This window comes from Phascolarctos cinereus, unplaced genomic scaffold (assembly GCF_003287225.1).
Source record: "Phascolarctos cinereus isolate Bilbo 61053 unplaced genomic scaffold, phaCin_HiC Scaffold_5;HRSCAF=322, whole genome shotgun sequence".
Classification (NCBI taxonomy): Eukaryota; Metazoa; Chordata; class Mammalia; order Diprotodontia; family Phascolarctidae; genus Phascolarctos; species Phascolarctos cinereus.
The window spans coordinates 263,272,298-263,287,072 of NW_027555958.1; the positions used below are offsets into that span (position 1 = coordinate 263,272,298).

The 14,775-nt window shown below is 38.6% G+C and overlaps 1 protein-coding gene across 1 annotated transcript in view; it reads left to right on the forward strand.

The window, feature by feature from the left end:
* The first annotated feature begins 7,984 nt into the window (after positions 1-7,984).
* LOC110193870 (myosin-4) overlaps positions 7,985-14,775 on the forward strand; it is a 41,944-nt gene continuing 35,153 nt past the window's right edge. Inside the window, exons 1-6 of the mRNA XM_020965889.1 lie at positions 7,985-8,188; positions 12,243-12,386; positions 12,495-12,651; positions 14,269-14,296; positions 14,393-14,504; positions 14,601-14,693. Coding sequence (XP_020821548.1) covers positions 7,985-8,188; positions 12,243-12,386; positions 12,495-12,651; positions 14,269-14,296; positions 14,393-14,504; positions 14,601-14,693 — 738 coding nt within the window. The remainder of the gene's footprint in view (positions 8,189-12,242; positions 12,387-12,494; positions 12,652-14,268; positions 14,297-14,392; positions 14,505-14,600; positions 14,694-14,775) is intronic.

Consider the following 14,775-nt stretch of genomic DNA (forward strand, 5'->3'; position numbering starts at 1 on the left):
CCTTGGACAGCAAGATCAAATCAGTTAATACTGAAAGAAATTAATTCAGGCTATTCACTGGAAGGTCAAATACTAAAGCTGGAGCTGAAAAACTTCAGCCACGTAATGAAAAGATGGAATTCATTGGAAAAACCCCTGATATTGGGAAAGATTGAAGGCAAAATGAAAAGAAGGTGGCAGAGGATGAAATGGATAGATAGTGTCATGGATACAAGGAACATGAACTTGGACAGACTTTGAGAGATAGTGGAGGATAGAAGGTCCTATGGTCCATGGGGTCACAAAGAGTCAGGCATAGCAAATGCATTTGAGCAATTAGAAGGTGAAAAACTATCACAAAGTACTTATATTCTGCTGGGAGAGAAGAGACAAAGTGTTCTTTCAAAATCAAATGTCTTCAAGGATTACAGAGGTGATTAATTAAAAAAGTAAGTCAATAAGCATTTATTAAGCACTTATATGCCAAGCACTGAGCTAAGTACTGAAAAATACAAAGAAATGTCCCTGCCCTCAAGGAGCTTGAATTCTAATGGAGGAAGAGGAATAATATGCAAACATTGAGGTATATATAAGATATATGCAGAATAAATAAAGAACATCTCAGAGAAAAGGTTCTAGTGGTAAGGGAAGACTTGGAAAGACCTCTTGAAGAAGATAGGATTTGAGGTGAGTTTTGAAGGAGTTCGGGAGGGACAGCACTGTGTGTATGGGAAGTAGTCAGTGAAAAGTCATGGATTTAGGAGATGAAGCATTGTATAAGAGGATAAGCAAGTAGCCTGGTTTGCCTGGATCAAAAGGTAAAATGTAGATTGCAAATGCAGAAAGGGGCCAGGATGCGAAAGGCTTTAAATGCCAAACATCTTATATTTGATACTGGAGGTAATAGAGAGACACTGGAATTTATTGTGGAGGGAGGGTGACAAAGAGGGGGTGTGACATGGTCAGGCCTGCATATTAGGAAGATCACTTAGCTGAGTTGAAGATGAATTGGAGGGAGGGAATCAATTGAAAGCTATTATAACAGAATAGGTATGAGGTAATGAGGGACTGCACCAAGGTAATGATTGTGTGAATTAAGAGAGGACATATGCAAGAGGTGTTATGAAGGTAAGAAACAATGAAGCTTGGAGGAGACTAAGGTTGTGGTATCCTGAACAATAATAAGCAAGATTGGAAGAGAAGTTCATTTGGAGGACAAATAAAGAGTCTTGTTTTGGACATGTTGAATTTGAGATGCTTACAGAACATCCAGGTTGAGATGTCCAAAAGGCAGTTGGTAACATGAGATGAGCAGGACAGAGGTTAAGGCTGTTTATATAGCTCTGAGAATCATCTACATAGAGATGATAATTGAACTCATGGAGCTAATGATATCACCAAGAGAGATAATATGGGAGGGAAAAAAAAAGGCCCAGGGCAGAGATTTGGAGGATATCCACAGTTACCAGGTGTGACCTAGATAAGAACCAGCAAAGAAAAAGGAGAGGTAGTGCTTGAACGGATAAGAAAGGAGCCAAGGGTGTTATGAAAATTGAGTGACCAACAGTGGCAAAGACTGTAGTGGGGGCAATGATGAGATTAAGAAAACATATCATTGGTACTTTGGGTACAGCAGTTTCAATTGAATGATGAAGTTCAAAGCCAGATTACAGAGAGTTTAAAATAGAATGAAGGGAGACAAAGAGGAGACAAGTGTAAATAAGGTGTAAAGTGGTTTTATTCCGCTTTGATTATCCTAAAAGAAGAAAAAGAAGAAGGGAAAAGTTACATACTACTGAAAAAAGTAGGAAAAACTGAGGGGTAGGCGTGGCACAGTGGATAGAGCACAGGGCCTGGAGTCAGGAGGACCTGAGTTCAAATGTGACCTCAGAGATATAACACTCACTAGCCTAGGCAAGTCACTTCACCCCAATTGCCTCACCAAAAAAATGAGGGATACTTATTATTTTTCGTAATCAGGGTGGGCATGAAGATTATACAAACATGGACAAGAGAGTAGGGAGAAGGCATTATGACGTGAATCCCATTCTTATAAGAACTTAACAAAGGAGAACTAATATTGCTGATAGACATCTCCCACATACTTCAGCTCTCTCTCCACCTTCCCCTGCCACCCAGGATTTGATATAGATTGGCCTCCTGCTCCTCTCCTGCTTTTTCAGCATCTGCAGTAGCTGAGACGTCACCTTGAGTGTCTTCAAATTTGCCCAGATAGTCAAACCTCAGCTCTGCTGAAAAAATCAAGACATATTCTTTGTGGAGGAATGAATGGAGTTGTCTGAGAAGATTTTTTGTTTTTGGTTTTTGTTGTTAGAAAGTAGTTTATCCAATCATCCTGGTGGCATGAAGCAATGAGGATACTGTTCCAATGTATTATTAGAATACTTCATTTGCCATTGGATTTATGATACAGAGTGAACAAGTCAATTTTGACTATAAATTCACTCGTAGTCAATAAAAGTACAGATATACAGTATGAACTAAGGTTCTTGGACCTAGATAAACTGGGGAGGAACTCCATGAAACTAGAAAACTCTTATAGTTTTCTCTCTCTCTCTCTCTCTCTCTCTCTGTGTGTGTGTGTGTGTGTGTGTGTGTGTGTGTGTGTGTGTGTGTGTGTGTTTGGGGGTCTTTAGGGGGAGCAGTATAAGTTGAAACTGCAAGACGAGTACCCTCTGGTGGCCAGTAAGGGTTACTGCAGCCTCTCAGGAAGGTTCTCTAACACACCAAAAAGATTATGTGTAGCCCATTGGGTCAGTAGTTCTAGAAGAGTTACTTAGTAGGTAACTTAGATATTGCACTACCCAATGAATGATTTTTTTTCTTTTCTTTTTTTTCTTTATTTTTTTCCAATTTTATTAATTTATTGATTTATCAACAATCACTTCCATATGCTTCTGAGTTGAAAATTTTTCTCCCCCTTCTTCCCCCCACCCTTCCCGAGACGGCACACAATCTGATATAGGCTTTACATTTACATTCCCATTAAACATATCTTCACATTAATGAAGCTGTAAGTAAAAATTAAAACCAATAGGAGGAACCATCAGAAAGATGAAACAAAACTCAACAGAAGGTAAAAATAAGTGATAATGATTCGACTTCCATAGTTCTTTCTTTGGATGTGGACAGCATTTTCCATCCCGAGGCCTGCTGAGAAGGGTTCAGTTTGACAATATTAGTCCTCGCATAACGTGGCTGTTATTGTGTACAAAGTCCTCTTGGTTGTGCTCACTTCACTCAGCATCAGACCACACATCTTTCCAGGTTTTTCTGAAGTCAGCCTGTTCATCATTTCTTACAGCACAATAGTATTCCATTACATTCATATACCACAACTTGCTCAGTCATTCCCCAATTGATGGGCATCCTCTCAATTTCCAATTCTTTGAAAAAGAGCTGCTATGAATATTTTTGTACATGTGGGTCCTTTTCGCATTTGTATGATCTCTTTGGCATATAGCCCTAGAAGGGCTATTGCTGGATCAAAGGGCATGCACATTTTTGTAGCCCTTTGGGCATAGTTCCAAATTGTTCTCCAAAATGGTTGGATCATTTCACAGCTCCACCAACAATGTATTAGTTTTCCAATTTTCCCACATCTTCTCCAACATTTATCATTTTCCTGTTTTGTCATATTGGCCAATCTGATAGGTGTGATGTGGTACCTCAGAGTTGTTTTGATTTGCATTTCTCTAATCAATAACAATTTAGAGAATTTTTTCATATGACTATAGATGGCTTTAATTTCTTCATCTGAGTATTGTCTGTTCATATCCTTTGACCATTTATCAATTGGGGAATGGCTTGTGTTCTTATAAATTTGTCTTAATTTTCTATATATTTTAGAAATGAGGCCTTTATCAGAGAGACTGGTTGTAAAAATTCTTTCCCAATTTTCTACCTTCCTTCTAATCTTAGTTGCTTTGGCTTTGTTTGTGCAAAAACTTTTCAATTTAATGTAATCGAAATTATCCATTTTGCTTTCCATAACTCCCAATGATAGGCTATCTTTCTGTAGGCTTAAAGAAGTCAGCACTTGATCCACATAATTGAAGGCTACCAGAGGGAGCCACATGTGTCATGTCACATCTCCCTGGAGTAGAAGTCCTAAGAGGTTTCAACACTAGGTCCAAGTGAGGAAGAGGCAGCACTAGGCTGATATGGAGTCAAGAATGAATGCTCTTCCCCTAAAAAAGAGGATAGAAACTCTTGGGCCCCAGATCACTGTCAAGAACAATACAGTATTATTTCAGCATTCCAAAAAGGTTAAGTAAGCAGGTTCTGAGACCATGGTATTGGATTAGTGTAAAAAAGTATCCTCACCATAGCTTTATTTTCTGGTCAGAGGAAATAGAAACAAGTCTGAATCAATGGGCAAGGTGAAAGTAATTAGAAGGGTCCTTGGGGCAGCAGAGAGGAAAGCATTAAGGACCCTAAGCACAAATAGTTCTGGCTAGGCCGTATGGCATCCTAGATTTCCATGGGCATGTATGCTAGGAGCTGCCAACCCTGATATAACCCATTACTAATTTGCTCAGAGGCCCTCACAAGCTACTGTAAAAGATTGCCTTCTCAGTGTACTACAAAATATTCCCTGTCTTCAGATTGGCTGCTGTGAAATTATTTATAGGCAATTGGTTTGCATACTCAAAATGGCAGGGAATAGTTCTAATTATATCCAAAGATCACTAATGTCACTAGGAATTATGCTAAGTGTTGAGGTTGCCAAATGTTTTGCCCAAACAAAGGGGAGGTGGCTATGGCAAGGACAGATCAGTCTCTATATAAGTGCCCCCAGAGACCTGAGTGTCTCATCTCCCCCAGCAGCCAAGAGGTAAGTGTCAAATGACTTGAGATTAGAAAGAGAATGGAAGAAGGGGGTCTCAATTCTCATTCTATTTTAGCTTTCATATCATAGTTGTTTTGAACACTCATTTTTGTGCAAACTCTTACCAAAGTATTTGGTTTTTAATTCTGCTGTCCAGTTTATATCCCTTACTATTAACTGTATTGTGTACCGTGTTTTGGAAAGTGCTTCAGTAACGAGAACCTGTTTTTATTTTCTAGTACTGACTATTTTTCAAGGTGTCTCTGCTTCATCTGGCACTAAAAAAGGTAAGATCTGCTTCATTAATCTTCTAAAATGCTACAAAGTTTAGTGAAGAAAGTACTCTGTTCTTGAGGTCTCTGTCCATTGCCTGCATATATCATTTCAAAGGACATAGGGTCTCTGGATGAATGCTTGTAAATGATTAATTTTGACAGTAAAGTGTGTTGCTCAGAGACTAGTGTAATACACTGCAATATTATAGGACCAGTTCATGGAGAGTAGATTTCTGTAGCAGATCTCAGCTGGGGCTCAAACTATATGGTTTAATAAATGACTCCACTGTATTCTCCCTTTACAAAAATGCTTTGAATGCTTAACATTTTCTTTAATCTGTCCTGCAGTGACACTCATCTAATCCAAAGTGCCTTTTTCATTTAGCAGGTGCTGAATAAATATTTAACGAATGAATATTTGGGAATGAATTTCATGAATAAAAACATAAATACATTTAAATTTCAATTTAAAAGAGTAATGTAGATGCTATTTTCTGATTTTCCATTAGAATAATTTTTGTTCAGTTAAAAACACACAAGAACATTCTGTGATTTTACTTTTAATTTTTAATTAGACCTATGATTTTAGTGATTTAGGGAATCCCTGTGAGGGAGTTCATCATCTGCTCTGCAGTTTATAGGCTTAGAGAATTATCCAGGGCACTGAGGTGAAGTGACTTACCCAGGGTCACGCTGTCAATATGTGCCAGAGGCAAGACTTCAACACAGGTCTTCCTCTTTACTTATTATGCCATGCCACCTCTTTGTGAAATGTTGTTCAATCATTTTTCAGTTGTGTCCAGCTCTTCCTGACCTCATTTGGGGTTTTCTTGGCAAAGACCCTGGAGTGGTTTGCCATTTCCTTCTCCAGCTCATTTTACAGAATAGGAAACTGAGGCAAGCAGGGTTAAGTGACTTGCCTAGAGTCACACAGCCAGTAAGTATGAGGCCAGACTTGAACTCAGGAAGAGGAGTCTTCCTAACTCCAGGCCTGTACCCACTGCACCATCTAGCTATCTTTCTGAAGTAACAGGCATAACTAAGATGAATCTTGATCCTTCCTCAGGGTACTTACTACAATTGCAGGGCCTCAGTCTCTTCATTTTTAAAACAGAGAGTTTGAACTCGCTGTTTTTGACAATCTATTCCAACTCTGACATCTAGTAATTTCATGTGAAATTTAAAGGGAAAAAAATTAAGACCATTTATTTGGGGGGATGGGGAAAGAAAGGGCAAAGAGAATAATCACAAGGACAGTGCCATTCAGTGCTTGTAATGAAAATTCCTATTTTGTACTGCCTTCCTTTTCCCAGTCAGAAGAAGAAAACAAATAGGAGAGGTAGGCCTTTTCCACTATTACATTCTCATCCTCTTGATACCAGAGATTTAGTAAGTTGTTAGTGGAATTCTCAGTGGGACAGCTAATGAAACAAGAGTATCATGAAGGATTATATGGAATTAAAGAGAGGCCAACTCCATGGTTCACAGTTCAGCCACAAATGATTTAGTGTGCTACAAATAAACTAAAAGTTCAAAAAACAAGACAATCCAACCTGAAGGAATGAGCACCAAATATTAGTATAAATATGCATTTAAAATAAGCTAGTAGTAGTGAAATAATTACATATTGAGTAAGAAATCTTAATAGAACAAAAATGTTCAAACTCAAAAGAACTACAGGGGTGGGGACCCTGCAGCCTAGAGGCCATATGTGGCCCTCTCGGTCCTCAAGTATGGCCCTTTGACTGAATCCAAATTTCACAGAACAAATCCCCTTAATAAAAGGATTTGTTTTATAAAACTTGGACTCAGTCAAAAAGCTGCACCCAAGGACCCAGAAGGCCACATGTGGTCTTGAGGCCACAGGCTCCCCATCCCCAACTATGAATATCAACTTCCTTTTCCATAAAACCTCAATCTTTCTTTTTGAAACTTACTACTTACTTATAACCAGAAAGCCTGCAAAAGCAGGAAATAATTGTAGTTGTTACAAAATAATATCCTCTGTATTTAGCTGGTGATCTTTTTATTTTTTATATATAAAGAAATATAATATAATACAATGTAATGTGATATAGAAATTACGTATAAATCACATTTCATTGCACCATTAGTCATCTAAGCCTGAAGCAACAAAGCATAGCATCATAGGGTAGGGTGGCCCCATTTTCCATATAAGGAAACTGAGGCCCAGAGAAGGAATGACTGAAGAGATAACATGTAGCAGAGCTGGGATTCAAACACTCTTCATCCCAAATTCATCATTTGCTCCATTAGAACACATTGTCTCCCTTTAAGTAATATGGAAAAGGGATTTATAGCTTGCTAAAAGTGAAGCCCCAAGTTAGCATCTCATTCCACATTAATCCTTTCAGTTTTCTTGGAACTAGTCAGTAGTAACTTGGAGGATAGCTGAATTCTGGCCAGGGCTCCAGTTCTTAGTATCATAGATTTAGAGATGGAGTAAACTTTCAAGATCAACTACAGCAGGGGATCTTAACCTAGGGTCCACACCCCACCCAAGGCATCCATGGATAGATTTCAGGGGGTCTGTGAACTTGGATTGGAAAAAATTACATCTTTATTTTCAAAAATCTTTCATTGAAAGTTAGTATTGCCTTCTATTATGAATTTTTAAGAAATAGCAAAAACATTGTTCTGAAAAGGCGTTCATTGGCTTCACCAGAATGACTGACACAAAAAAGGTTAAACATTTCTGTCCTAGACCTATCCTCCCCACCACCATCATCTTACAGATAAGGAAACTGGGGTCCAGGGAGGTTATCTTTCACATTTCTTTCATTTTACCTCATAACTTATCCTTACTACTTTTTCCTCTCATTTTCCTCTCTCTAGCAGAATTCTCTAAATTGCAGCCATGAGTTCAGATTCTGAAATGGCCATTTTTGGAGAGGCTGCTCCTTACCTCCGAAAGTCTGAGAAGGAGAGAATTGAAGCCCAAAACAAGCCTTTTGATGCTAAAACTTCTGTCTTTGTGGCGGAGCCCAAGGAATCCTATGTGAAAAGTATCATACAGAGCAGAGAAGGGGGAAAAGTGACTGTGAAGACAGAAGGTGGAGCTGTGAGTAAAAATACAGATGGAAAAGTAACATGTTAAGAGCCTGTTCAGGGATCCCAAATCAGCAGGTTATTTATAGGCTTATAATGATATATGTATGGACTTATCACTTATTACACAGAGCTAATTACTGTCAATTAGAATCTCCTGATTTCTTTTTTCAACTTTTAGGAAGCCTATGTTTGGCAGCTATACATGGCAACATTATTCATATATGTATGAGGTTCACTGAAGCTTCCTGGGACACATGCAAAGATCCTTTGGGTAGATTAGAATCTACTATTGTATCTTCAGCATTATCTGGTAGACTTCCAAGGTGGTGGCCACTGTCGTGTCCCTGTATTTACAGGTTTTTTTTTTTCTGAGCAGGAAGGGGAATGTAACCCATAGCAGAATCTCCCCTACTCAGTGACCCTATTAAGTGAACCTAGTTGCACAGAAATGAACATGTTTATTGAGTGCCTACAGCATACAGAATACTGTACTGGACACTGAGAGAGATCCAAAGTTTAGATAAGAAATGGCTTCTGTCTTCATGAAACTTAATATCTTTGTGTTATGATTTTCACATAGATTTTATAGGATTCTCACAAGGTGATATGATTCTCCAGCATTCCAAAGGCTATGTGACCTCCTCAATGTGGGTATTCTCTTAACCCATGCAGGTCACAATTTATCATGATATGATATATATCATATATGATATATCCACAACAATGTGTGATAAATTCATAGAGTGATAAAGAAGAAAGGGTGGAGTCCAAGGGAGAATCAAGGAAGGTTTCATGGAGAAGGTAGCATTTGAGTTGAGTTTTAAAGAATTTATAGAAATTGAGTAGCAAAGAAGAGAAGGAAGGAGCAGCATAGAATAATAGAAAACATACTCTTTTTGGTTCAGGAGACTTTGGTTCAAATCTAACTATAAATTTTTGGTAGCTGTTTGTTTCGTTGTTTAATTGTTTCAGTCATGTCTTCATGACCCAATTTGGAGTTTTCTTGGCAAATATTCTGGAATGGTTTGTCATTTTCTTCTCCAGCTCATTTTACAGATAAGGAAACTGAGACAAAAAAAGTTTAAGTTACTTGCCCAGGGCCACACAGTTAGTTAAGTATCTGAGGCCAGATTTGAACTCATGAAGATGAGTCTTTAACTCCAAGCCCGGCACTCTATCCACTGTGCCACCTAGCTGCCTTAGGTTCTTGTACTTACAGAAATAAAAATGGTTCTATTTTCTGATTTACTGTTAGAATGATTTATTATTGCTCCCTTAAAATATGTAAGAGTATTCCTTGAATGTTTTTGGATTTGGACTGCACTTTTAATCTCATTGGTTTAGGGAATCCCAGTGAGGAAGATTAGCACCTGCTCCACAACTTTTAGTCTCAGAGAACTGCCTGGAACACTGAGAGGTTAAGTCATAGCCAAAAAAAAAAAATGTGTCAGAGGCCAGAGAGGCCTCAGGCCTTCCTAATATGTCTGAAACAGCTTCCTCCTTGCCTCAGAGGGCTAATGGGAAGAATTTGTCTTGGAAGTTTTAAAGTTCTATATAAATGTAAATTATTACTATTCCAATCATAGGGAAGAGTGTGAGGAGTGAGAAGAAAGCACAGAGAGTGTTCAGGAGAAAGAGAATAGATCAGTTTGATTCAAGCATAAAGTACATGGAGAGGTATAATCTAAGTCTGGAAGAGTTAAGCTGGTTGCAGAAGGTCGGAGGTCTTGAATAGCTGTCAGCTTTTTTGGGGCAGTGACAGGGAGCTGCTAAAGTGTTTTTTAGAAAAGGTACAACAGGTGTAAGATATCATTTTTATTAAGCAGAGGTTGGAATCAGAACGAAGTAGATGTGCTGTGTCCCTGTTAAAACTTTTGCCACCTCCTCACCCTGCAAAGAATTTGCAAATCTTTCTACCTCTCCTTAAACTCCACATGGCTCTTCCTCCCCTCCCCAACCCCGCCGCTTTTTGAGCTGAGAACCTTACCTCATATTTCACTGAAAAAAATTGAGGTCATTTTCAAAGATCTCCCTCATATCCCTCCCTCCTCATTTCACATTGCTCAGATGCCTTACTCCACTCTTCCTTTGCCTTTGTCTCACATGAAGAGGTAGCCCTTCTCCTTGCCAAGGATGACCCCTCTAAATGCACAAAGGTTATTTCCTCCTACCTTCTCCAGCAGATTGCTCCCTCTATCATCCCCATTTCTCACTTATTTTCAATCTGTCCCTGTCTACTAGCAACTTCTTTGCTGCTTATGAATATGTCCATGTACTCCCTATCTTCAAAAACACTCTCACTTGATCTATCCATCCTCACTAAGTATCACCCTGTATGTCTTGTCTTAATACCTTTAGAGGGCCACTTAGAATCAGAACCCCTTCTTCTACTCTCTTCTTAACTTTCTACTGTCTAGTTTCAGACTTTGTCATTCAACCAAAACTGCCCTCTCCAAGGTTTCCAGTGATCTCTTAAGTGCTAAACGTAATGACCTTTTCTCATTCTTCATCCTTCTTGACCTCTGCTGCCTTTGTCATTGTTGTTCACACTTTTTTCCTTGATACTCTGCTCTCTCTAAGCTTTTCTGACACTACTTCTTCCTGATTATCCTCCTTAGCAGTCTCCTTTGCTGAATCTTCACCAAGGTTACATCTGCCAAATGTTGGGGCCTCCAAGCCTCTACCCTCAATCTTCTCCTCTCCTTCTATGCTATTTTGCTTGATGATCTCATCAGCTCCCATAATTTCAATTATCATCTCTTTGTAGATGATTTGTAGATAATATTCATTATCATTATAATTGCTAGCATTAATAGAGTACTTAATATGTGCCAGGTAAGCACTTCACAGTTACTATATCATTTTGTCTTTACAACAACACTGTGAAGTAGGTGCTATTATTACTCCCATATTACAGATGAGGACACTGAGGCCAACTGAAGTTAAGTGACTTGCCAAGAGTCACAAAGATAGTACACGTCTGATACTTCATTTGAACTCAGGTATTTCTGACTCCAGGCCCAGAAGCACTCTAACCACTGCACCACCCAGCTGCCTAACCAGTAACCTATCTATCCCTGCTCTCCAGTCTTGCATCTCTAATTGCCTGCTGAACATCACAAACTGGATGGCTTACATATATATTAAACTCAACATGTCCAAAACCGAACTTTCATCTTTTTCCTCCATACTTCCCTTTTATTTTTAAGAGAACCATCAACCTCCCAATCACTCAGGCTAATACCCTTGGTGTCATCTTTGACTCTTCACTCTTTCTCATCACCCATATCCAATATGTTGCTAAGTCCTATCAATTCTTCCTCTTTAGTATCTCTCATATACATCCCCTTCTGTGCTTTGACTCTGTTTATGCATTGATGCTGGCCTTCATCACCTCATGCCTAGACTATTGCAACAGCCTCATTTTTGGTCTCCCTGTCTCAAGTTTTACCCCACTCCTATCCATCTGCTACTAAACTGCCACAGTGACCTTCCTAAATTCCCTGTTTGACTTTTTAAGCCCTTAAAAACCTACCACCATCCTTACATTCTATGCTTCTCACACTTTGCTACCTTCCATAACCCAGAAACACCAACCTTCTTGCTATTCCTTGCACAAGACACTCCATTTCCTGACTCCATTTCATGTCAGGAATTTTCTCCCTTCTCATCTCTACCTACTGGCCTCCTTGGCTGCCTTCAAGTCCCAGATAAAACCCTTCCTTCTTCAAGAAACCTTCCCATGTTTATCTTGTTATACATAGTAGTTTGCAAGTTGTCTCCCTCATTAGATTGCAACCTTTTTGAGAGCAGGGCTCTTTTTTTGCCATTCTTTGTATCTCCAGCTCTTAGCACAGTGTCTGATGCATAATAGATGATTAATAAATGTTGCTGATTTGGCTTGACTTGACTTCACTATTGGACCTCCCCATTCACACACAGCTTTGCTGTTAGTACTTATTAGGAGCTGGTGGCTTCAGTGTTTAAAAAAGGAAAAGTCACTCTCCACAAAATGCTTAGAGTTGCCTAGCTGATACAAGATGGCCTCTTCCTTTCCTTGCCAGACTCTCACAGTGAAGGATGATCAAGTTTTCCCCATGAACCCTCCCAAATATGACAAGATTGAAGACATGGCCATGATGACTCACTTGCATGAACCTGGGGTCCTGTATAACCTGAAAGAGCGGTATGGAGCCTGGATGATCTATGTAAGTACACTTTAAGCAGTTCTTTTCATTTACATGATGTCTTTGAGGAATCACTACTTTAACAAGTTAGATGTCAACTGATTATTATAATTTCTTAATTTCCTACAGACCTACTCAGGCCTCTTCTGTGTCACTGTCAATCCCTACAAGTGGCTGCCAGTGTATAATCCAGAGGTGGTGGCTGCCTACAGGGGCAAAAAGCGGCAGGAGGCCCCTCCCCACATCTTCTCCATCTCTGATAATGCCTATCAGTTCATGTTAACTGGTGAGGAATTCACCTTTTTTAACATAAATCACACTTACATAGCACTTTCATTATAACACTTCTGTAAAATATTACTTTTATCACTATCCCAACTATTTTACAGATAAAGAAAGTTCAGAGAGTTGGTAAGTGACTTGTGAGATGTCACACAGTTACCAAGTATCAGAGCTATGATGTGACCTCAGGCCTCTCCTGGTCTAGCACTCTTTTACACATTACTACATGACCTCTTTCTCATATACATTATTCTCGTAAATTATATCCTCCAAAAATATTTTCTTAGAAATAGCAAGCTTATTGTTCCCCTTTCAAATCCTCAAAGGTACCAGCTACTGCCTCCCTGATGTGAAAAGCTACCTGTCTCCCTTCAGTCTGTTATTCATCATTGTTCATCTGGAAAAAACAAAATCACTTCTAGGCTCCAAGAATTGCTACTATTGTACTACTAGTGGCTTGTTTTTTGGTCTTAGCTATGCATTTAATAACTACATTTTCTGAATCAAATGTTCAGTTCAAGAAACATTTATTACCATGCTCTACTAATAAATGCTGATCAAACAAAAATGAAAAAAAAAATAATGCAGTCCCTGTCTTTAAAGAGCCTAGGGATGACAGCTAAGAATATTTGGTCTGATAAAAGATATTGTCTAATAAGAATATACTTTCTTTTCGAGAAATTAGACTGTCTCAGAAAGTTTTTGGCACCTTGGAAAGTGCTTGGTCTCTGTATTCAGAGGACCTGAGATCAAATCCCATCTTTCAAGCTTACCACCTGTGTGATCTTGGGTCACCTCACCTCTCTGAGCCTCAGCTTCCTTATCTATAAAATAAAGCAGTTGTATTAGATGGCATCTTAAGTCCTTTCCAGTTCTAGAACTATAATCTGTGATTCATGCTACCTGACTGCTCATTTCCACTACTCCATGTAGTCTACGCTTGGCTGTTATAAATAGGAACATTATGCACGTATGGCTATAGTTCCTCAGGGAGCTACTGGAACTACTGGAAAATCTTTACTCATTCTCCTTATATCCAGAAATAGAATCTAGCCAAATATATTTCTTTTCAAATATCAATATTTGATAAATTCTATAAATAAATGATAAATTCTGTCCATATATATATAGAACCAAATATGTTTGTTTGTCATTGATTTTAAATCCAGAAGTTGTTTAAGAATTTAAATGCCCTGATATGTGCCAGGCAGTGGGTTAGGTGCTGAGCATACAGAGATATGATTAAAACAATTCTTGCCTTCAAGTATAAACTTTTGAGGGCTCTTCAAGTAAGGACCATATAACCACCTATTCAAGATTCAGTAAATTGGATTTTTGGTCGAGTATGAGTTAATTTTATTCCTTTCCACATAAAGTTGGTAATCAGAAGTTAGCAAGAAGATATATATATATATATATATGCATATATATATATATATACATATATGTGTGTGTGTGTATATACATATATACATGCACATATATAAATATGTGTGTATGTACATATATTAATATTAAAATGTGTAAACTCTTTTGATGCTACATGCTTTGAGACATTTATGCTGAATTCCAATTTTCACTACAAAAATATTAACAAATTGTCTCACTTTCTCCTTCACAGACCGTGAGAATCAGTCAATTCTGATCACGTAAGTACATTATATGCATTTTTGTGCCGATTTTTCAAATTATATTAGCTGTACAGTTCAAGGGTCTGAATTGCTTCATTCATTTGGATTTGGCAGTGGAGAATCTGGTGCTGGAAAGACTGTCAATACCAAGCGTGTCATTCAATACTTCGCAACAATTGCAGTGACTGGGGAAAAGAAGAAGGAAGACTCCTCGGGAAAGATGCAGGTGGGTCCATTACCAAAATAAGGTTAAAAGTCTCTCCCCATGCTCCCAAGCATATGTACAACTGCCTAGACAGAAACATTGCTTCTTCCTTTTAAGGGGACACTGGAAGATCAAATAATCAGTGCCAACCCCCTGCTGGAGGCCTTTGGAAATGCCAAAACTGTGAGAAATGACAACTCATCTCGTTTTGTAAGTTTCTTGGTCACTAAGACTCTTTCACATTATTCATAAGGGATAGAGCTGCCATGTCTATGAATTTATGAATTCTGTT